At 36.6% G+C, this 21,133-nt stretch overlaps 3 protein-coding genes and 1 long non-coding RNA gene across 11 annotated transcripts; 2 read left to right on the plus strand and 2 right to left on the minus strand.

The window, feature by feature from the left end:
• Positions 1-1,574: 1,574 nt before the first annotated feature.
• Positions 1,575-5,309, plus strand: LOC113317196. 6 transcript variants are annotated; one of them, XR_003343325.1, is made up of 7 exons: positions 1,575-2,176; positions 2,275-2,395; positions 2,533-2,676; positions 2,769-2,870; positions 2,988-3,138; positions 3,627-3,757; positions 4,967-5,309. XR_003343325.1 is itself a non-coding variant. In XM_026565333.1 (7 exons), exons 4-7 carry the CDS (start codon positions 2,620-2,622, stop codon positions 5,019-5,021), a joined length of 345 nt encoding a protein of 114 aa, XP_026421118.1. In that variant the 5' UTR covers positions 1,575-1,996; positions 2,081-2,176; positions 2,275-2,395; positions 2,533-2,619; the 3' UTR covers positions 5,022-5,309. The 6 variants fall into 6 exon arrangements, 4 of the variants coding, with proteins under 4 accessions (XP_026421118.1, XP_026421119.1, XP_026421120.1 ...); XR_003343326.1 differs by having other exon boundaries at positions 3,664-3,757; XM_026565333.1 differs by lacking the exon at positions 2,988-3,138 and having other exon boundaries at positions 1,575-1,996; positions 2,081-2,176.
• A 1,556-nt stretch (positions 5,310-6,865) lies between these two features.
• On the plus strand, positions 6,866-11,562 carry LOC113318415 (transcription factor MYB124-like). 3 transcript variants are annotated; one of them, XM_026566584.1, is made up of 12 exons: positions 6,866-7,663; positions 7,774-7,820; positions 7,913-7,969; positions 8,065-8,137; positions 8,379-8,434; positions 8,531-8,710; positions 8,783-8,967; positions 9,259-9,401; positions 9,560-9,702; positions 9,787-10,067; positions 10,166-10,314; positions 10,806-11,562. In XM_026566584.1, exons 1-12 carry the CDS (start codon positions 7,583-7,585, stop codon positions 10,914-10,916), a joined length of 1,506 nt encoding a protein of 501 aa, XP_026422369.1. In that variant the 5' UTR covers positions 6,866-7,582; the 3' UTR covers positions 10,917-11,562. The 3 variants fall into 3 exon arrangements, with proteins under 3 accessions (XP_026422369.1, XP_026422370.1, XP_026422366.1); XM_026566585.1 differs by having other exon boundaries at positions 6,867-7,663; positions 8,379-8,430; positions 8,536-8,710; positions 9,256-9,401; XM_026566581.1 differs by having other exon boundaries at positions 6,868-7,663; positions 9,256-9,401.
• Positions 8,598-11,900, minus strand: LOC113318416. The gene is made up of 2 exons (XR_003344529.1): positions 11,755-11,900; positions 8,598-9,023 (listed from the first exon to the last, which is right to left on the minus strand). It is a non-coding gene; the product is annotated as an uncharacterized LOC113318416 (long non-coding RNA).
• A 385-nt stretch (positions 11,901-12,285) lies between these two features.
• On the minus strand, positions 12,286-15,413 carry LOC113318699 (UDP-galactose/UDP-glucose transporter 3). Its single transcript, XM_026566917.1, has 7 exons — positions 15,174-15,413; positions 14,572-14,669; positions 14,356-14,486; positions 14,028-14,058; positions 13,473-13,576; positions 13,071-13,192; positions 12,286-12,899 (listed from the first exon to the last, which is right to left on the minus strand). Exons 1-7 carry the CDS (start codon positions 15,275-15,277, stop codon positions 12,500-12,502), a joined length of 990 nt encoding a protein of 329 aa, XP_026422702.1. The 5' UTR covers positions 15,278-15,413; the 3' UTR covers positions 12,286-12,499.
• Positions 15,414-21,133: the final 5,720 nt, after the last annotated feature.

Here is a 21,133-nt window from a genome sequence, read left to right on the forward strand (position 1 = left end):
CATGGTGTCTCACCGTGTAGTTGTATTTGTGTACTAACCATTGCGATTCTTCCATCACCTTTCTTCCATCCCATTCAATTCTTTTGATAGTTCCCTTGGCCGCATAAATTGTAGACAATGAAGAGAGGTTACTCTTTCCATCCCTCTTGAACTTACGAAGGAGCTTGCTTGGTTTAATTCCCCAACTTGTTCTTACTTGTTCGAACTCGTGCGGTTTCAACTTGGCAACTTGACAATTCCCAACAAGAGTTTCCGGATCTTTATGGTTATGCCAACCAACATCAACTCTACTCATTCTCCACACGTTACCGGTTTCTTTGTTCCTCCAAAATGTAATCTTGAATGGGCATCCACACTTCTTTGACTTCGTCTTGTACACCCTGTCGTATTCTTATCATACACATAACCCTTTCTCTTGTGACTTGCGTCCGGCGACCCATAACACTCGCATACCATTTCAAACCGTGTATCTTTTTGTTGGGTATTTTTCACTAGAACGCACATCTTCGCTTTTGCTTTCTCAACAATCCAATTGACCGCGTCCTTTTTATCCTCTCACTCCAAATCATTAGCGTAATGTGCGGAAGTATCAGTACCCCTAGTACTGTGATCTTGAGGCTGATCCGTCATCGGTACCAATGCAACAATCTATAAAACATCAAAAGTTAGTTGACATATACTACAATAGTCGGCATGGTCTACATAAAAAACAGTACCGACCATACAATAGCCGGCATGATATAAAAACTTTTCATTGCCGACCATATAAAAGTCGGCAAGGTCGATGATTCCAAAACCCTGCCGTCTTAAACATGTTCCAAATATGTCTCCTGTGCTGCAAAAATTAAATAGTCGGCAAGGTTCAAATTTTATAACCTGTCGGCTATGTTACTACTGAGGAAACGTCGGCAGGTTTTAATTTTTAGAACCTTCCGACCACATTACTGCTCATGAAAAGTCGGTATTTTCTTCAAGAGAAATAATGCCGGCGAGTGTGGTCGTTAAGGTCGACAATCGTCGACTTTTCCGATACTTGGCAGCAAAAGTGAAAAAAACAAATATAAAATCCATCTTTTTGCATGGAAAAATCACATTCTTCACCACGTAACCTTTGTACCTGATTATTTTCATCTCCCTTTTCTTGTAATGGTTCAATAGGTTCTTCATGTGGCTCAACACATTCATCACTTCCATAACCATCTTGAGTTTGAGGAAAATAAAAGTGAGCATCATGCAAATAATCCATTTGATCATGATTTGGTAGATCATCATACAAGTACTCATCTGTAGGAGGGAAATTTGAAAGCTCCCACTATAAAAACAGGTCCTATTAGTGAGGGTTTTTTTAGGGGCGTCACAAATAGTTACTATTTGTGAGGGTGTTTTGACCAACCGTAGGAAATGGTAGGATTAGTCAATGGAAGAGTTTTATTTGGTCGGTTTGGTGCTTCCGACATAAGAAATAATTTCCCGGCAGAGTAATGGCTGCGGTTTCTCAGCCGTCACTCCGTTAATTTTTTGCCTTATCTTCTCAAAATATCTGGTTTTATTCATTTTTTTCCCCTTACCGTTATCCATTTTTCTCCGCCGCTAAAGAAGAAGAGAAGAATTGATAGCTAGGTTTGCTCTCGTGTCTTCTCTTCTCTGCTACCAACTTGTTCGTCTCTTCTCGATATGTTGTTCTATTAATGGATCTGTTCTATGAACAAAAGTTTTTTTAGTTCAATTCTTCTTTCGATTTTGGTTCATAAAACCAGAATTCCTTCTTTCGATTTTCGATTTTGGTTAAGAACATGGAGAAGATTGAACTGTTGTTAAGTTCACGAAGAAGAATTAAAGGGTTGTAGAAGACGGAGGAGCTTCTCAACAACCATGTCAGCGAAATAGGGAGAAGAACTAGAAAATAGGGTTTCTGAGTGACATATATATATATGATTTGTGCAGCGAAATAATGGGGGAAAAGATGAAATTGAAGATGGATTAAGCTCAATTCGAGGTTAGATTTGATTTAGAAAGAAAATTTTGAATGATGGGGTTAATGATGAATGTTTACAAGTTCCAACTATTATCTCCGGTTCAGGTTAATAATTTTAATGGAGTCGAATTCAATTGTTTTGGAATAGCATAGGGTGGTGAAGATACAAATTGAAATGCTGTAGACCTCAAGTTTTTGCAGGTATCTGTATGACCCTGACCATTTTTGTTGCATCACTACACTACAAAATTAAGAAAACATCTAATGTAAACTTCATATCGTATTTCTTAATGTTGCAGTAAAGACCAATGTGCAGTCTCCTCAATCAAGCCAACAAAAAGTTCTGAAGAGGAAGAGAATGTTTATTTCTAATCAGTTCAGAACCTCCGGTTGACGGCTTGACGCTGAAACAGTAAAGAGGTAAACAATTTATGTTCATGTATTTTAACCCTTACCGTACTGCTGTTAGAGGACTCTGTGGTTGGCTTACTTTATTTTTTGAAAGTCTTAAATACGTTTTGGTTGTGCCTGGATATATTTTGAACGAAAATGTGTAGAATGAAGAAGTTAATAGAAGAAACATCACATTCAGTATCTTCGAGTGACATTAAGAAGGATTGCAAATTTCGAGCTAAACAGGGGCAATGTCTAAAGTTGTAAACACGGCCAATTCACTGGAAAAGACTGAGGTATCTGATAGGGTATGGCTTTCTTATATTAGTTGAAAAAACTGTTTGTGGAAGTGTGTTTAGCTTGCTGTCTACAAACTTGTTCTCTAATTATATCGTTGCAGGCTATACGAACACCTCTAAAGAAGTTAGAAGAAGGTCCTAGTTTTGAGTATTCAAAAGATGTTATTGAACCGAAGATTCTCAACCAGATAACTCAGTGGAAGGTAATCCATCTCTCATGACATTTTAACTCTGAAATTGAACTTATGCTTCGTCATCTATCCTCATCTTTGAAACTGAATTGGCTCATACAAGATGTTTATTTGAATTGCATGTTTGAGGTTACTGGGACCTTGTTTGATCTATCAAAATTAGGCTGTGGGAACATCTACGTTGGATGACCTGACGCACCATTAGTTGGTGCACATTTTGAGTCTGTAATACAGACACACCAGTCAGCGCATTTGTTCAGGAAAGATAGTGAATAAACTGGTGAGCCCTCTCCCAACAGGAAGTCGATGTCATAATATACAGTTAAGAAAGATAATGGTGGTAACTAGAGTCAAGTCACTCTACACGGCTACAAAATTAGCTTTTTTGTTATAGGTTGAGAAAATGATTAATTTGCCTTAGGAAAACATAGTCTGTTTACAGGACAATATATTCTATTTTCTATTTGGCTGACAGTGTTAGTAGGAGGGAATCTAAATAAACTTTGGTATTGTGCAAACTCTTAATGCTTACATATAATTATTTATTGATTATGGGCAATGAAAGAATGGGAAAAAAGTTGTAATGCTGGATAACTTCACGTACACACATATAGAATGTAAGCCTCTTTAACTTCATATGGTTGTGAAACTTGGCATAAGCAGAATTCCTGGTCCCTCATGGATATGTATTGCAAATACAAATTGTATTTTGTGGTGACTGTGTTACTTCAGACTTGCGTTAAAATCCGTTGGTTGTGACTTTATTAGGTTGCAGATGTTAATAGGATGAATGGGTTGGTAACAGATCTCCAAATGTTTGCTCTCAAGACGCTTCAGATACCATTACCAGGACGACATCCCCCATCCGCAAGCCTGTCAAATGGGCATCCTAGTCCAGGGTAACTTACTTAATTCATCATTTTCTTTATTTGAAGTGTTCGCCATGCGTGCTGTAGTAATTAACATTGTTCATTGTCTGATGTTAATGATAACCAATGACAACTTATCTTAATATTGTGTAGTTTTGTACCTGTTGGGACTACTTCCATGTCACTTTAGTGGGTCTTACAGTAAGGTGATTGAAAACTTAGTCGCGGAGGATACCTCCTACTAGCAAAATTTTGGTGAGGAAAGATTTAGCTAAATAAGTGCTGCACATTAAGGGTCTCGTTTCGCACTATTATGTTAGTAGTAGTCTGACATCAGGGGTCAAACTTATGGTTCCCATCAAATTTATGTTTAATCCTAATATGGTGTCTATTACTCAGTCGATCTATTAAAACTTTATGTGGTCCGAGTCGTCCGACCCTTAATCATTATTTGAAACTGTAATCGCAATGTTTCATGGTGTTTACCTGCTGAAACAACAGAACTCATGCCATCATCACTGCAACAGAGTTTCCATCACTTGCTTGTAGCTTTTTTTTCTCCAGTGGTGATCTTTTCGTTCGTATGTACATCAACCATTTTGTTTTTTAGCCACGTATAATAGAGCTTTCTTGTTATTCAAGGACCAAGGTGTACATTTGATTTGCAACCATTACATAGAACAAGATCAAACAGCTGATCAGGATTTATATATTTGTGTACTCATAATTGTGTATTGAAGTTGCATTCTAGTGATCTCAACTTATAAATTTGTTATGTGTTTTGCTCTTGGTGTTACAAATGGTCTTTATTCAAGAAAACTTGGTTATGTCTAATTGCTTGGCACATAACCAAACCCTTTGTTATGCAATTTGGTCATTTTGGCCTGTGTGTTTTGGTATCAAATATTTTTTTTACTCTAATCCTCATACCTTTGATTTTTGGCATGTGCTACACTGCTCCTTATCATGGTGTTCGGGTGGATTTGAAATTAAGTATATTGTTGTAACTTGTAAGCATACATTTAGATCCATAATTTTACATCGCTGGTAGTTTTTGTAATGCTATGGCTAGTTCAATTCGTATGTGGTTTGATATGCACAAATATGAAAATATGATGGTAGACTTGCTAGCCCAATTGAATTCAATAGATTTGACATATTACGTTTTGTAGTCCCTTGCTCTTCTGAACTGAAGATTCATAGCAGCTGATAATGCTTGAAATGGTTTATATGTTACAGGACATACAAGACTGTTACTTCATCGACTGACGCGGAGATCAGGAACAGTCCATGAATGGAAGATGTTGGTATATATGAATGGGTGACTGATATACAGGTGCTTGTTTTTTTGAATATAAGGGAATGGGATGATGCATTTTTTTGTTTTCATGCCATCAGGGGTGTTTAAAGTTTGTCCCAAACTTTACACAGGCACTTTAGATGTTTTTAAGCTTAGTTACTACCTTTTTGAACTCTCTGGGTGTTATTCTATTGCCCAGATTTCTGATTCAAAAACAATAATCTTACATATATGCAAGTTTCAATGTAAAACTTTGTTATGAATGCAAGTTTCTATTATTAAGTTTAGTTTCTTTTTAATATGAAATGGTGTAAGTTTATGTTCTGAAAAACCTAAGGTTTTTGAGGATACTTAGAATCTAAAATCTGCCGCCGGTTACCGGTTACCGTTTACCGGTGACCAATACCGGCCGAAAAATATTAGTGAGGGTTTGTGAAACCGTCACAAATACAAAAATCCGACAGGCAGCCGTTGCTAGAAAAATTTAGCCGGCAGTGGTAGTACAATTGGTGACGGCCAATAAGCGCCACAATTAGAAATTTTATTGGTGACGGTTGACCAAACCGCCACACAAAGAGGTAAACCGTCACAAAAAACATTCGTGACTCCGGTAGTAACGACGGATTTTGACCGTCGCAAAATTAATTTTTGTGACGTTTTTCTGCTATTTGTGACGGTTTAGTAACCGTCACTAAAATCCCTCTGTTTTGTAGTGTCCCCTACTTCTAAATCAGGATTAGAATCACTCATATCACAAATTTCTCAAAAACCCTAACTTTTTCCCCGCCAAAACTTCCTCTACTACTTCATTCTAATTCTCCCTCTAGATTATTTCTAAAACCCAACTTATAAATCAATTAACTAATCTAACTAATTTAACTAATCTAATCATTTCAATTAAATTAGAGTTAATCATTGTGGGGACAATTTAACCATTTAGAAAATATTTGGTTAATAGGCATTTTTTACTTCAAAATGACCTTATTTCGTTTCATTGTGTATAACCCAATCTAGCCGGGCTACTAAACCAAGATAACAGTATAAAGAAAATGTCAGATTAAAGCGCACAACGGTGGATTCCTTATAACGGTCATGTTTTAAACTACACTATTAAAATGAAAGTTGATCTGTAATACCCTGCACAAATACTCTAGCAGTCCAAGTAAGTTCTCCCGACATTTTATCCACGTACCCAGATTAAAATAACAAACCGTTAACAGAAAGAAACCGAGTACTAGGGAGGGAATTTTAGTCACAACAACATCGGGTTTTGTAAACAACAAGTTCAGATTCGCACAGTCTTGGACAACTGTCATGCCTAGTTGCCCACACACTAATCCAAAATCTCCACGGTCCACTTTAGTAACTGCTACAGTAACCGTTGTACAGGTTTAAATACTAAGCTAGTCAGTACTGAGTTGGAACCTTTTAGGAAACAATAAAATACAAGCTAGTTCGGTACTTAAGATAATGGTTAACTTCCGATAGAGCTGGGTGTGTGCACGGAACAGCAATAGAGCTGGATTTTGAAAACAAACTAACAGCACCCAGCATTGTTAGAAAGAGAGAGAGAGAGAGGAGCGTAGAGTAAACTAAGGTGTGAGGGAGCGTTGTGTGTTTCCATCCATAATGTGTGATGGACAGAGAAAGTAAAAGATAGTAGCATTGAAAAGCAGTGAAAGAGGAGGGGTCACGAAGAACGTCATCTATCGTTAAAAACAGTATGAATGATGATTTACCTCACAAGTCCCTCATCTACTGCTCATAGTCTATGGGATTATTAATATTCTCGTGGATTTCAGACTCCTCTTCATACGCGCGCAGAAAACCAAACTTAACTAAATAAATAAACATACAAACAGATGCCCCCAAAACAAAAACCTAAAAGGATCAGAAAAATAAAAATTACAAACTCCAAAAAGCTCTCTTGACTTTACGATTCCCATCTTTAGTAGTACTTCACATGCACACAGTAGTACCCCCCTTACCCATTTCAACTCGTATCCTTGTTCTATTTCACAGTAGAAATCTGAGATCATTCTTCTGCTACGAATGTCTCTCCGGTCTACAAAGATTTCAAGTAGAAATACAGAGATTACCTTTTACGAAATGATCAATTTGTAAAAAGGGTGGACAATCATCATGATTTTATAAATTCTTACTTCTATATCTACCGGAGATAATAATAAGTTTAGTAGATCGTAGTTTACTGATAGATAGTACTAGTAACCAGTTTCTTAGACGGAGATTGCTGTCGATTTCGTTTATTCAATCTGAGAAGCTTATAACCGTCGCAGACAACTCTATCAAGAATCTGAAATTTTCATTGGATTTAAGTGTGGCTTGAAAGGACAGAATCCAATGTAAATTTCTTCAAGGAATATTGAAACGATTAAGCTGAAACAGTAGTAGTCTCGTGTAAACGAAATCGAACAGTAGTCTTTTTCTGCAATTTCGTAAGCCTTGCTTATCAATAATATGCCGGTTATTGATGATAAAGAAATAAGAAGAAACGTAGAAGTGACAGAGAAAGATAAAAAGAATCAGTATCAAGCATGAAGCATCAAGAAACTCGCAATCTCAAGTCGGAATCTGCCAAACAGAAAGAAAGACACATCGTTACTTGGACTCAACAGGTCTACTACACCTCTTCTTCTTCTTCCGATTCTGATTCTACTGTTTTGTTTTTAGTTCTGAATCAATAGTATTTAGTTCTAATTCGGGTTTTATCTAAATTAAAATGCAGGAAGATGATATCTTAAGGGAGCAGATCAGTATCAATGGAACTGAGAAGTACTATTCAGTGTTTTTATTCATCTTTCCTTCTGATCATTTTTATTTTCTATGCATCGGAATTTAACTCTGAGCTATATTTTCCGGTTCAGTTGGGCTATTATTGCAAATAAATTCAAGGATAAAACAACCAGACAGTGTAGAAGAAGGTAAACAAATAATAAACTATCGAAAACGTTCCTTTCTGTTAATCTTAATCATAATCAGTTTAGTGGGATTTTTGAATTTTATAATACCATTGCAGATGGTATACTTACTTGAATTCAGATTTCAAGAAAGGAGGTTGGTCACCAGAGGAAGACATGGTTTTGTGTGAGGTAATTTGGGTTGCAGATAAAGTTCCACTAGCTGTCCATAAACCACCAGATGAAAACATGATCTTCTTGTGTATTATATTCTTCATCATGAATGGGATCTTTTCTTATGGTTGCTTTTTAGTTCTGAAAGCATCTTATGATGTTTCCACATGTTAACATGAGTGTTGCCTTCGTTGTTTCCATCTTTATGAGAAGTGCTAGTGACTGTGCTTTGGTCTTAACTCCAAAGATTTGTGTTCAGGCTCAGAAGATATTTGGCAACAGGTGGACTGAAATTGCAAAGGTAGTTTCAGGCAGGTAAACTATTAAACATTATGTTCAAATCTCCTTTTTTCCAGAGAAAAGCCTCTTGTTAGTGCAGCAGTCTTAAATGAATAATTTTTTTTGATGCAGAACAGATAATGCAGTGAAGAATCGGTTCACTACCCTGTGCAAGAAACGAGCGAAGCATGAGACAATATTGAAAGAAAACAAAAGTTTATGCACCAACCCGAATAATAAGAGGGTTTTATTTCAAAATGGGCTTGTTACAGATGGAACATCTGAATCTACTGCACCTCTGAAGAAGATGAGGTAATATTTCAAGGCAGGAAGCAACTAGCTATGATATTTCATGAATGTCACTTATAATGTGTTCTAATGCAGGACCAACATTTCTGATGTAGCCGAAAATTGCGATCATGAAGGAAGATTACTTGGGTTGTGTGGGACGACAGACGCTCAACAGCTGAGACCACCCTTTGCAGTAATATTTCCAAAGTCTCATGGGGTTGATAACTTGCCAACTCAGCAACATGTCAGCAACACCATTAGCGTAACATCAACAGATGGTAATTTCCAGCTTTTCAAGATCGATTAGATACATCATCCATAGAGAAGGCTAAGGCTGAAACATTGAAAACAGATGTATTAGTAACCGAACTTCAAGTGTTATTATGCCTAAAATTGAAATGAATGAATTCGCATACTGGAAGGAGTTCTGCTGCTTTTTCGTTTCCTCATTGAATATGCTTTAAAAAAAGGAAATTCCCCACTGAATACTTCTCATTTGACAGGTTTTCTTTGTTTTTGTTCTTTTTTTCCCTTACCAATATGCTGACTTTGCTGATGCAAAACAGTAGGCAAGAGTAATGGTCAAGCTACATTTCTTAAACGGAACGATCCAAGGATCACGGTTTTAATGCAACAAGCGGAACTGCTCAGCTCGCTTGCAGCAAAAGTCAATTCAGAGGGCAACAATCAAAGTCTTGACAATGCGTGGAAGGTGATGATAGTAAACTGATGTTGCATTTTCTGTAAAGCAACCTAACGAAATCATCCATAGATTTCGAATGGACATTGCCTCTAATAAAAAGTTTATACAATGATAAAGATGAACAGACTTATGCGTGTCTTCTAATGTTTGTCAAATCATTGATTCAGGAACTTCAAGACTTCTTAAACAGAAACCACAAAAGCAATCAACTACAAAGTGAGTTGCCAGACACAGATTTTCACCTAGAAGGCTTGAAGGAATTGATAGAGGACTTGAGAAGTAATACCTTTGGAGGCCACCTACACTGGAGGTAAACAGAATCGTGAACTGTAGCAGTTGCAATATATTTATTAGGCACCATTTTCATCTGTCTGATTTTTACTTTAATATTTAGACAACAAGATTTACACGAGGAGTCTTCAGGCAGTTCTGGAAACAGCACAGAATCAACACTCCAGTCTTCAGCAGGCGAGAAAATTGAACTACCTCAGGGTGAGGTCTGTTCATTATACCAAGCTACTGGTGTTGAGCCACAGTCCATTACATTACTAGAGAGTGATGGTACTGGTGGTGAGGATGGGTTCTTGTGCTCTGGAGTTGCCAATGTTGGGGCAGGTAATAACGCTGATGCAGGTGGTTCGGAAGAATTTCACACTGGGACGGTAGTTACTCAAGGTGATTATTTAAAGCCTTGTACATATTCTCTCAACAGTATTCCAAAGTTTATAATTTTCTTGTCGCTACGAAAAATAAACACTTTGTTCTTAATGCAGTTGGACTCTTAGCGTCCTCTGCTGAGCCAAAAGGAACTGATCAGCTTGTTCCTGCCATGTCAAATGCTGAATTCAGTTCCCCAGTCAAAGTAACCCCACTTTTCCGGTCATTTGGAGCAGCAATTCCAACCCCACTATTTTCTGAAAGTGTAAGTCATCTGATTGTTAAAATTCTCACATCTCCCTTAGCATCCTAAGATGGACTAACATATTAAGCAGAAAATCGCATAGGAAATGAACGAAGAATGAATTAGCTAAACTTTATCAAGTCCAAAATAGAAATGTGTCTTCAATACTGACTTGCGGCATTACCGAGATTTAAGTACTACGTAGCAGTGGGGCATGTCTTTTTATATTTAAGACTATAGTAGGTATTTTCACATCTGAATCGCTCTTCTTCAATCCGAGCTTAACATCGGAATTGCAGTAGTGTTGGACTAGAGTGAGTAAGATGCCACTTAGATCACCTAACTTAGACATTTGAGTAATGGTATCTGCATTTTGTGGCTTACTTGTTTACAGGAGACGCTTTCTATCGGGAGCAAATGTGAATTGTCAAAATCCATTTTTTTGTGCTTCTTAGCTCAGAAGTTTCATTATGATACTAACCGCTCCCTTTTTTCGGTCGTGTATTTTTCAGGAAAGAAATTTCTTACTGAAAACGTTTGGTTCAGCATCATCACCCCCCAACCCAAGTTCAAACCATTCCCAACCACCTCCATGCAAAAGATCCCTCCTCCAAAGTCTCTAATAACCAGTTCCAATTTCTCATACCTATAACCTTTGTGATGGAGAAAAAGTTTAGCTCATCTTCTGAGCACTCAATTTCCCATATACAGTCCTTTTTTAATCTGTTTTCGGTTGAGTTTATTTTTGATGATACGCAGACAATTATTCGCCTGATTTTATCAAAAAGGCGTCTTATGATCTGCATTAACCCTTCAGTCATAGTGTGTTCTGTCTCTGCTAATCAACAGACACACGAACACCTTTCAAAATACTCGCATTGAGTATCAGTGTGTTTTGCCTAATTCTTTTAATCGTTCTAATCTTCCCATCGAAGATGTCTTTCTGGTTTAATTTGTATCCAGATTTCCCGTGATATGATTATGTACATATCAAGCATTATAGAGTCACTAGGTTTTTTAAGAGTGTGACTAATTACAAAAATAGATAGACACCTCCCATTCAATCAAGGGAGAACAAATCAACAAGAAGTTGAAAGCTACGTCAATTCTCGGTTTTATTTCGGGGTGCAGAGAAGGTATAGAATAAGAAGAAGATTTTAGTTTGTGTTGTATTTTCCTGGTTGTTTGAGGGATGTAAGAAGAAGGCTGTAACTTTCAAATGGAGTATGTTATATTGGTTTTGTGTGGTATGAAGCTCTTGTTCTACAATTTGTTTTCCTTCAACATTATGCATGTTATCAACCTAACTTGAAACAAAACAATTTCCGATTCTAAGACACATCTGAAGAAACCCTAACAAAAACTCATCCAAAATATATATTAAAAAAATCATTATTAAAGAGAAAAAGAGATTTAGTAGAAAAAAGAAAAGCTGTAAGAGAAGAATGTGGTTTCACTTACAGGTGAAGAAGAACAACTTTCTTGCTTTCTCCTGGTTTTAGGAGGTCTCGTCATGTCCCTTGTCATACTCTGTTTGTGGGAAATGAAGGGTTTTGAGAGACAGTGAGAACTTGTGGTCAAAATGTTTTAGATGGAAAAGAGGGAAACACTAACAAAAAGAGCACTCATCAACTTGGGGGAAGGGTCCTACCATAACATGAACAATTTGCCCCCAAGATTTACAAAAAAAATATACAGTTTCAAAGACTGATTTGCAGTAAGTTAGTAACATCACAATGACAACCTAAAATCTTGACATATCCCACTACTAATACTTCTTTCACATCTTCTCAGAAAGGGTTTTAACAGAAAATTGTATATGCCAAACACATTTTGATGAATATCAAGGAATAATGAACTGCCCAATTCTAATGACCACTTCTGAGCAAGCAAAAAAAGAAACCGGCACTGAAAACCCAATATAAGACATTCAAAAACACAACTTGTAGCATTTACAACTTACACAGATTAATTCGCAAAAAAAAAAGTTGCTACAAAAATGTTACCAAAAGAAGTTCCCATATCAAAACTGTGGTTTTACAATAGTCAATTTTCGATTACATTAATGTTATACATGTAACAAAATCTATCTAAGATTTCAGGGATAAGGAACACCTTAGGCTTTTACCCATATACCCTAACAGAATGATACTAAAAAAGGTTTTAATTAGATAAATGTATTGGTAAAAGTAAGAATATTGAATCCTTACGTGGTCTTTTTCTTTTTCTGCATCTTTCTCCACTTCAAGTATATTTGGTACGACAGCCCAGAGAAGACCATCATAACACTTCCCCATTGCTTCCCTGACAGTGGATTGCCAGTCACCAGTGAAGACACTACAATGCTTACAAATTTGCGGGTTGTTGTGATTGTGGTGTTGGCCAAGGAGCCGAAGCGGCTGATTGTCAAGAAAATGAAGTTCTGACCAACAGCTCCACACAAACAGAAGAGGAAAATGTCCCATGCTGCCTCTGGATGCTTTAGGCAGAACTGATATGTCTCAAAACCACTACCATACGGCAAACCAAACATGTACACCAAATTATATATGGTACCCCATAAATTCATTCCCAGCATTATGTCCCATGCACTCGTCTTTGGGTACCTGAGGATAAAATCTAAGTTTAGTGATGTTGATCCATTTAGTGGAATATTTAAGGATTTGAAGCAGAATTATATCATCACGGCAATTGTTACTACTAGAAAAAAATGATTTAGCAATTTTAGATGCAGAATAAGCCTCACTACAAAACATTATATTCTTGAATCGGCATACCTTGATGTGATAGAATCTTGTGTTGCGTTTGTGAAACCATCAAAAGTCAGGTTCAGAAAACATAGCCCATATCCAAGGGGGGCATTTGGGTGAGCGAGCTTGCTTATGGTCTTTGAACTAGTCTGCCATAAACAAAAACAACCGAAGGAACGATTTTTAGAAGAAAATAAAACCTAGTCTCCAAATATTGTAAGCGAAACATCTTAACAAACAAGAATATTTGTTAAGTTTTCTTGCTAGAAAAGTTCGGCTATAACAAGAATTTTAACAAACAAGAAAACAGAAAACACAAATAAAAAAAATGGGGCATAATGCCAAAACCTCCAGAAAACTGACAGAAAGAGTTATTAGGTAGACAATGTTAACACATTTCTAAGAATTAAAATATATAATGGTCCTCACCTTTGCAAGCGCAAATACTGATACCCCACCAGCAACAAGGAAGGTGCACACGTACTCAGGCAACGTGTATTTGATCCCGTAGACTAGAGTGCCCATCAACATCACTGCATGTAAGTAAAGCTTGCAGCGGTCAATAATGTGAGTAGTTATTCTCACAAAAAGCTCGAATGAGAAAGTTATAACAAGGTTTGAGTTTGAGTCTCAATATAAGCCAACAGATTCGTGAAAAGACACTGAAATAGATACACAAGATCACATGAATCCACCTTGATATAAACATGAACAGACAGTCTTGCTTAGCGTTCAGTCATTGGTTCAAGAATAGTATGAATAGCCTAAAACTTTTAGCTATTGTTTTTGCATGTAATAAAAGATGATTAAACGTTTTTTATTTTTATTGGATGGACAAATTTTACGTATTTGTTTTCTACTGGTCCTTAGTTTTTGCAAGTGTGCTAGGTTTCATTTCCGCAATAAAACCATATATATCCAGAGTGATTATCAATGAACTTCAACCAATCACAAGAACAAGAACTTAGGCACGAGAAATCTTACCTGGAATCATTTTTGACGATTTTGCTAGGACCTGCATGTACAAGAGAAGATTGAATGAGATGCCATAATTAGCTTCTCTAAATTTGAACAACAGCGCAGTTTAAGAATAAAAGAGGACCCCATATACGATTTTGTTTCTAAAACTGCCATTCCTTTATAAAGAACCATTTAACCCGTTGTTTTGTTTTCCAGTATTCCGCTTTAAAACTTGTAAATAATCATTTGTGAAATTACACCTTCGCAATTTATTACCTTGCATCAATAAAATATAAGAAATGTTGAAGATACATAAATGAGTAAGTGATAGGAAGCAATCAGAAAAACATGCCTGTGCTGGGTAACTGATGTATTTCAGAGCTTCAATTCCCATAGCTGGACCTATTGTGTTTGTGATACCGGCACTCCAATAACTCCACCATGGAGCACCACCACTACTACTTCCAGACCAAAGCTTTAACACTGTTCGCATACATTCGTGAATTAGTAAATTCCATACTAGCTTAATCAACTGAAGATTTAATAAACAGCGAATATCCAAACTTACTTATAAATGACCAGACCAAACAAACTACATTTTGTGCAAGGTTTAAAAAGGAAAGATGTTCAAAACGTTCCCCGTCAGGGCCGAAGCGCTTAGTGGACCTGAAAATCATTGAAAAGATATTCAAATGAGTATTATGTTTCTAGGCATAAACAATCCTTTTGGGTGAGAAATGCACACATACTAACAAAGTAAATAAGAAGAAAGATCATTACTTCAAATCAAATTAGTAAACAAATCACAGGCATTTCTACTCTTTCTCATGTATGTCTCCACATAATGATTAACCAACCTACTTTCAACATGACTTCAAACGCTAATTTCAAGGTTCAAAGACTAAAAAATTTCTCAATTTCTTCCCAAAACCTATTACTATTTTCATTCGCATAAGTTCTATACCTGCATTTCTCAAAATTCAAGGATTTAATTTGCAAATTTCTCTTTTTGAGAAAAAGAAAAGAAACCCATATCAGATAAACATCAGATCTCACTCTCATGGCAACAATGAAATTTGTAAAAGAATAATCCCTAAAAGGAAAAAACACGACACAAAGAGAGACGGAAAAGATAATTATGAACTAGTTTTAGCTAAGTGGATAACTTACAGAGTTTCTTGAAGAACACCTTGAGTAATATAAGCTGACCAAATTCCAGCGATGCAGAAACACAACACCATGACACGGCTGGCTCCTCCACCGTGAGACTCCATTTTTGGTTCAAACTATCACTCTACAGAAATGTACAGATCTGGCAAGAGATTGCTGAGAGATAATCAAACTGAATCTCTCTCGTTCTCCAACTCCTATTCCGCAGAAACTGTTTTTAGTATGGAAGAAGAAGGAGAATGCAAGTCAAGAAATAACGAAATTATGAAAAATGGTTGGGTTTTTTATCGAGACGGGGACCGGGAAGCTTACACTCAATTGCTGAGGTGGTGATGTCTTATTGGTTCTGACGAAAAACTCTGATTTCCTATTGGCTGTTAAGACGCGTTTCCTTTTAAAAACGGGAGTGGGTCTTTACGAACGGTCCAGCAACTGCAAGAGGGCGTCTAGTTCACGTCAATAATCAACTGGGCCCATGTCTGTAATTAATACCCAAACATACTCAATCTGCCTATACCCCTGAGCCTGCTTGCACCCATAGGAGTCCAAAGGCTGTTACAGCTCGTTATGGGTGTTGGTCTGGTCTGGTTAGCTTAAATAAGCGGGTCGAACTTTTCCTAAATTTTATTGCTTAGTTTGGTACCAAACCAAACAATCCGACTTGATACCAGTTTGAATTTTATTAAGACTTTTAGTTTTATGTTTTTTTTTTTTGAACCATATTTTAGTTTTACGTTCATGTTCACTAGAAGGTTAAAATCCTTATTTTCATTCCTATTCTGCATTAGAAGATTAATTTAAGATTGTTTTAAATTATAATTCATTCGATTTCCAAATTCTAAATTAGTATTAAATCAGAACATTAAAGGTATAAAAATCGCTTAGTTTATATGGCATGCCTGGCCTAGCCTGTTTAATGGAAATGGCTTTGGGAAAGCTTTGGGCTATAACATAAGTGTTTCCACCTTGCCTGGCGAGCTTTTTGGATAGTTGAATATGAAGCTCGTCTGGTCTGGCCTGGATTAAGAAACATGCTAGACTGCCAGACCTTGCCCAATTTACACCCTTAACTCAGCCATCTCAAAATATCTTGATTAATTTCTCCTTCTTTCCGAACTTTAAACGATTTGATCGGCGTCAAATACAAAAAAAAAGTAGCACATCCAATCTAACTAGTTAATCTTTTTGGTAATTCTCGACAAACTCTTTTTGATTTTGTGTTTTAATTGATTAATATAATAATAATCCAGAAAAATAGATGATTTTTTGTACATTTAGTGTTGGTGCAGCGAAAAAAATAGATAATTAATCGAACATTCGTCTAGGGAAGAAAATTCGATCTAGCTGAACCTTAGTTAAATAGTTATAACCAAGCAAACTTAAAAGGAAGGTATACCTAATACACCGCCAAGATTTGCGTTGGTAAACTTGAATGGACAAACCTTGTAAAATCAATACGTATGTTTAGATATTAAAACCGCATGAGCTAATCTTGACAAGATGCACATTCAAGATTATCGAGAGAAAAAAAGGGTAACGAGTACACCACCAATTCGTTTGCAATGACCCATATCAGATACACTTGTAAAATCTTTTCGATCTTATAGAGATTAAAGATTAAATCAGCAAGGTGTTCTTGGTAGTAATTTAAGTTCACTGAAGAACATCTTATAAGATATACCAACATGGTATTAACGTATGAGTATATTTACTTTAATTATAAAGCTAAACAAATATAACTACTGAATAAAGTAAATAACACATACACTCAAGATTTAATTAACGAGGAAAATTGATTGACAAAAATACGTCGGGACCTAGTCTAGTTTTGAATATTCTCGTTATAAAGCCGCTAAACAAATGTCTACCGCAACCTCGTGTAATTAACACCGAATAAACAACCCTAGTTACTCAATTTCCTCGGTATCTCTGTGCTTACAGCCAATCTGGACCACTCATGTGAATCCCTTAACATAGGTCACTGTCAAGACATTGTTTCACCGTTATGAGGACTTCTCCAACCCAATTCCTTTATGACTCTTACAAACATCAAGGGACCATATTGTTAGAGCATTTCTCGATCAAACTCACAAGTTTTGGTATGTCAAGCTTGTTGTCAAATTTAGTTGATCAAAACTATATCTTGATTTATAGTCTACTAAAGTCAGTCTCGAAATAGGAGTAGAGCATGGTAGTTAAGTACCATGATTCACCAATCGACCTTGAATATTAACGACTAAATAAAAATAGAGACATATACGAGGACTTAATTAACAAGCGAATGTGAAGACTGACTATCCAATGTACTCATATTCCGTGTTATCCTATCTACTGAGATAATATCGTATGACTTTAATATTATAATAAAAATTTCAAGAAACAAATGTCAAGTTCAAGCTAGTACTTGGTAAATATCGAATTATAATTTCAAATAATGGAAGTTCTAAAGAAATTATCTCATTATAAGTTGATAACGATTTATTTTTTAATATATCATAATTATGGAAGAAGTTCATATGAGACCTCGAGTTATATTAATGTTCACGAACTAATTTGTTCAATATACGAACTTTGACTTATTTAATATACTTGATGAATAAATATCTTACTAACCCACGTACATGAATTGATTTGATTAGTTCGCAAACTGGTTGATTTTGAGATGTTTCTGGATACTTTGAATCCTTAAGTATACAAACTGATTAGTCAGTAAGCGAACTGGTTATTTTTAAGGGGCCCATGGATACATTTTGTAACTTGAGTACATGAACTTATTTGGAAAGTTCGAGAACTTATAGAGATAAAAACTTCATGAACTCCGAGATGACAATTTGTTCACGAACTGTTTTCGTCAGTTCATGAACTGATTTATTTATTATTATTTATTGTACTCCATGATGCTTGATGGTTCATGCCTTCATGGACAACTTAACCATTGTTCTTGGGTTAACCTTTGGTGCATAGAGCTTAAATCAATAAATACGCTGGTGCACATTTTTCTTTGTAATTCAAGGCGAACTTATCACATGCTTACATGAATCAACCTATATTGAGAAGTTTAGTTTACTTGATACCAAAGTAACTTCGTAAATATAAAAAATAGTTCACGAACTTATTGCAAGCTGCCTAACCTTGTTCATCATTATAAATAGATGACTCTCTGCATATTATAATCTAAATCTTGGCACGTTGTGTCCTAGTGGCGGCTAGAGTTTTCTTATAAAGACCCGGGTTTCTTTGAGAAACATAATTAGGTTACAACTTTTTATGTCTTCACTAAGGGATTCGTGAAGCCTGTTAAATCATCGCTCGGTCAAACTCACAAGTTTTGGTATGTCAAGGTTGTTGTCAAATAGATGCTCAAAAATGCATTCTAATTAATAGTCTAGAGTCAATCTCGGACTTAGAATAGAGCATGTAGTTGAGTATCATAATTCACTAATCGACATTGATGACTGAATAACAACGTCGTCAACGTAAACTTCTATTATATCCCTACAACAATTTAACACAGAGATGAGGATAGAATGGTGAAGATTCACCTCTTGAATCAAGATTCAAGACAAATTCTGTGCACAGAGGCGCAGCCATAGTTTCATTTCATAACAAATTTCTGATAATGGAAGAGATAACTCTTCTTACAACTTAAATGATAAAATGATTAAACCCTAATCTAAATCAATCCGCATTCGACACGTGGTAACCAATCAACGGTCAAACACCTGACCAATTAATAACTCAGCTAATCTATTGAGGCACTCAGCTAACTAGGATAAGGAAGGACCTATGAGTATTCTTTCACAGGAGGGATACAACAATGCCTACCCCTGAAGAATGTCCTTGTCCTCAAGGACAAATATAGGGTAGTGTGACTGAATATTTGCGATATCCTCCCATGTATCATCATCTGAATACGAGTTGGTCCATTGGATGAGGACTTGGCGTACCAATCTGTTACTTATGAGGATAGACGTTTGCTTCGAAACTTTCTCTGGCAGCATTATGATTTCACCATGTGTATCCACAACAGGTAGAGTAGGAGAAGGAGTGTGTTGCATGCCAATATGTTTCTTAAGCTGTGAGACATGGAACACATGATGGATTCTGGAGTGAGAGGGTAGTTGCAGTTTGTAGGTCACTGTACCAACCTTTTGCAGAACCTTAAAGGGACCATAGTACTTGGCTGACAATTTGAAGTTATTCCTTAGGGCCATGGAAGATTGCCTGTAAGGTTGCAGCTTGAGATAGACTAAGTCTCCTTCAGTAAAAGATCTTTCAACCCTTGTGGTGTCAGCATATAGTTTCATCCTGTCATGGGCATGTTGCAGAGATTCTTTGATAATGTGTAGCATAGAGTCCCTGTCTTTTAAGTAAGTTTCTACAGCATTAACAAAAGTAGTGGCATGAGATGGAAAGGCCAAGTGAGGAGGTAAATAGCCATACAAAGCCTGAAATGGAGACATCTTCAAGCCTCTGTGAAAGCTAGTGTTGTACACCATTCTGCAAGAGATAACCAATTGCTCCAACTGCTTGGTTTGTGATCTGTGATACATCTCAAATAATTCTCCAAGCAAGCATTAACCCTCTCAGTTTTGCCATCTGTTTGAGGGTGGTAACCAGTGCTCAAGTTCAAACTGGTACCCAATGCTTTGAATAAATCATGCCAAAATGTACTGGTAAAAATCTTGTCTCTGTCAGATACTATAGATGCAGGAAGACCATGCAATTTGAATACCTGATTAAGAAAAAGCTGGGGTACAGAGGAAGTTGTATATGGGTGTTGCAGGCCAATGAAGTGTGCATATTTGGTTAACCTGTCAACAACCACCAAAATGACACTCTTCCTGTTGTTGATGGGTAGACTCTCAATGAAATCCATAGTTATATGTTTCCAAGCATGATCAGGGATTGGTAGAGGTTTTAGTAAACCAACAACAGTTGTATGATCACTTTTGTTTCTCTGGAAAATGTCACATTGAGACACAAATAGCAGAACATCCTTTTTTAGGCCTTGCCAATAAAAATGGTTCTTTGCTCTTGCATAAGTAGCCTGAATTCCAGAATGTCCTCCCGTAGCTGAGGTGTGAAGAGAATGTAAGAGTGATTGTCTGATCATTTCCATTACCAATGTAAAGCTTTGTTTTGTATCTTAAGATTCCTTCTTTGTAAGTGAAGTGCCCAAGGCTTGAAGGACTGAGTAAAAGCTTAGAAATAAGTAGTTGAACTTTGTCATCATTGGTATAGCTGGAGATTACCTCTTGAGCCCATGCAGGAGTTGAAGTAGATAATAAGTTGCAGCTGGCTGTAGTGTGTGGTCTTATAGAAAGTGCATCAGCTACAATATTTTCAGCACCCTTTTTGTATGTGATATCATAATCAAAGCCTAAGAGCTTAATCAACCATCTTTGTTGTAATGTGGTAGTAATTATTTGTTCCAAGAAATATTTAATGCTTTGATGATCTGTTTTAATGGTGAATTTAACTCCTTGTAAGTAATTCTTCCACCTCTGAACTGCCACGACAATGGCAAAAAGTTCCTTCTCATCAGGTAAATAGAGCTCTAGCTCTTGGGCCTAGTGGCTTGCTGTAGAAAGCTATTGGCTTACGCTCCTGCAGTAAGACAACTCCAATACACATGTCACTTGCATCACTCTCAACCACAAATGGTTTAGTGAAATCAGGTAAAGCTAATATGGGTGTGCTGGTCATTGCTAGCTTGAGCTTCTCAAAAGCTTGTGTGGCAGATGAAGACCAAAGAAATGATTTTTTCTGAAGCAAATCAGTGAGTGGCTTACTGATGGATCCATAATCTTTAACAAACTTCCTATAGTAGCCTGTAAGGCCAATGAAACCCCTCAACTCCTTAATAGTGGTTGGTTGTGGACAAGATTGCATACAAGCTATCTTGTTTGGATCAGCACAAACCCTTGCACCTAAGATGATGTGGCCTAAATATTCCA

Source organism: Papaver somniferum, chromosome 10, assembly GCF_003573695.1.
Source record: "Papaver somniferum cultivar HN1 chromosome 10, ASM357369v1, whole genome shotgun sequence".
In the NCBI taxonomy this organism is placed as follows: Eukaryota; Viridiplantae; Streptophyta; class Magnoliopsida; order Ranunculales; family Papaveraceae; genus Papaver; species Papaver somniferum.

Bases quoted from the DNA above. Each gene is read 5' to 3' on its own strand.
- LOC113317196 (XM_026565333.1), top strand. From the start codon at position 2,620: ATGTCTAAAGTTGTAAACACGGCCAATTCACTGGAAAAGACTGAGGTA. The intron at 2,871-3,626 runs GTAATCCATCTC...TGACTTTATTAG, and splicing joins ACCAGATAACTCAGTGGAAG to GTTGCAGATGTTAATAGGAT. The intron at 3,758-4,966 runs GTAACTTACTTA...TATATGTTACAG, and splicing joins AATGGGCATCCTAGTCCAGG to GACATACAAGACTGTTACTT.
- LOC113318415 (XM_026566581.1), top strand. From the start codon at position 7,583: ATGAAGCATCAAGAAACTCGCAATCTCAAGTCGGAATCTGCCAAACAG. The intron at 7,664-7,773 runs GTCTACTACACC...ATTAAAATGCAG, and splicing joins TCGTTACTTGGACTCAACAG to GAAGATGATATCTTAAGGGA. The intron at 10,068-10,165 runs GTGATTATTTAA...TTCTTAATGCAG, and splicing joins TGGGACGGTAGTTACTCAAG to TTGGACTCTTAGCGTCCTCT.
- LOC113318699 (XM_026566917.1), bottom strand. From the start codon at position 15,277: ATGGAGTCTCACGGTGGAGGAGCCAGCCGTGTCATGGTGTTGTGTTTC. The intron at 14,670-15,173 runs GTAAGTTATCCA...AATGATTTTCAG, and splicing joins GGTGTTCTTCAAGAAACTCT to GTCCACTAAGCGCTTCGGCC. The intron at 13,577-14,027 runs GTAAGATTTCTC...ACTTACATGCAG, and splicing joins ATCGTCAAAAATGATTCCAG to TGATGTTGATGGGCACTCTA.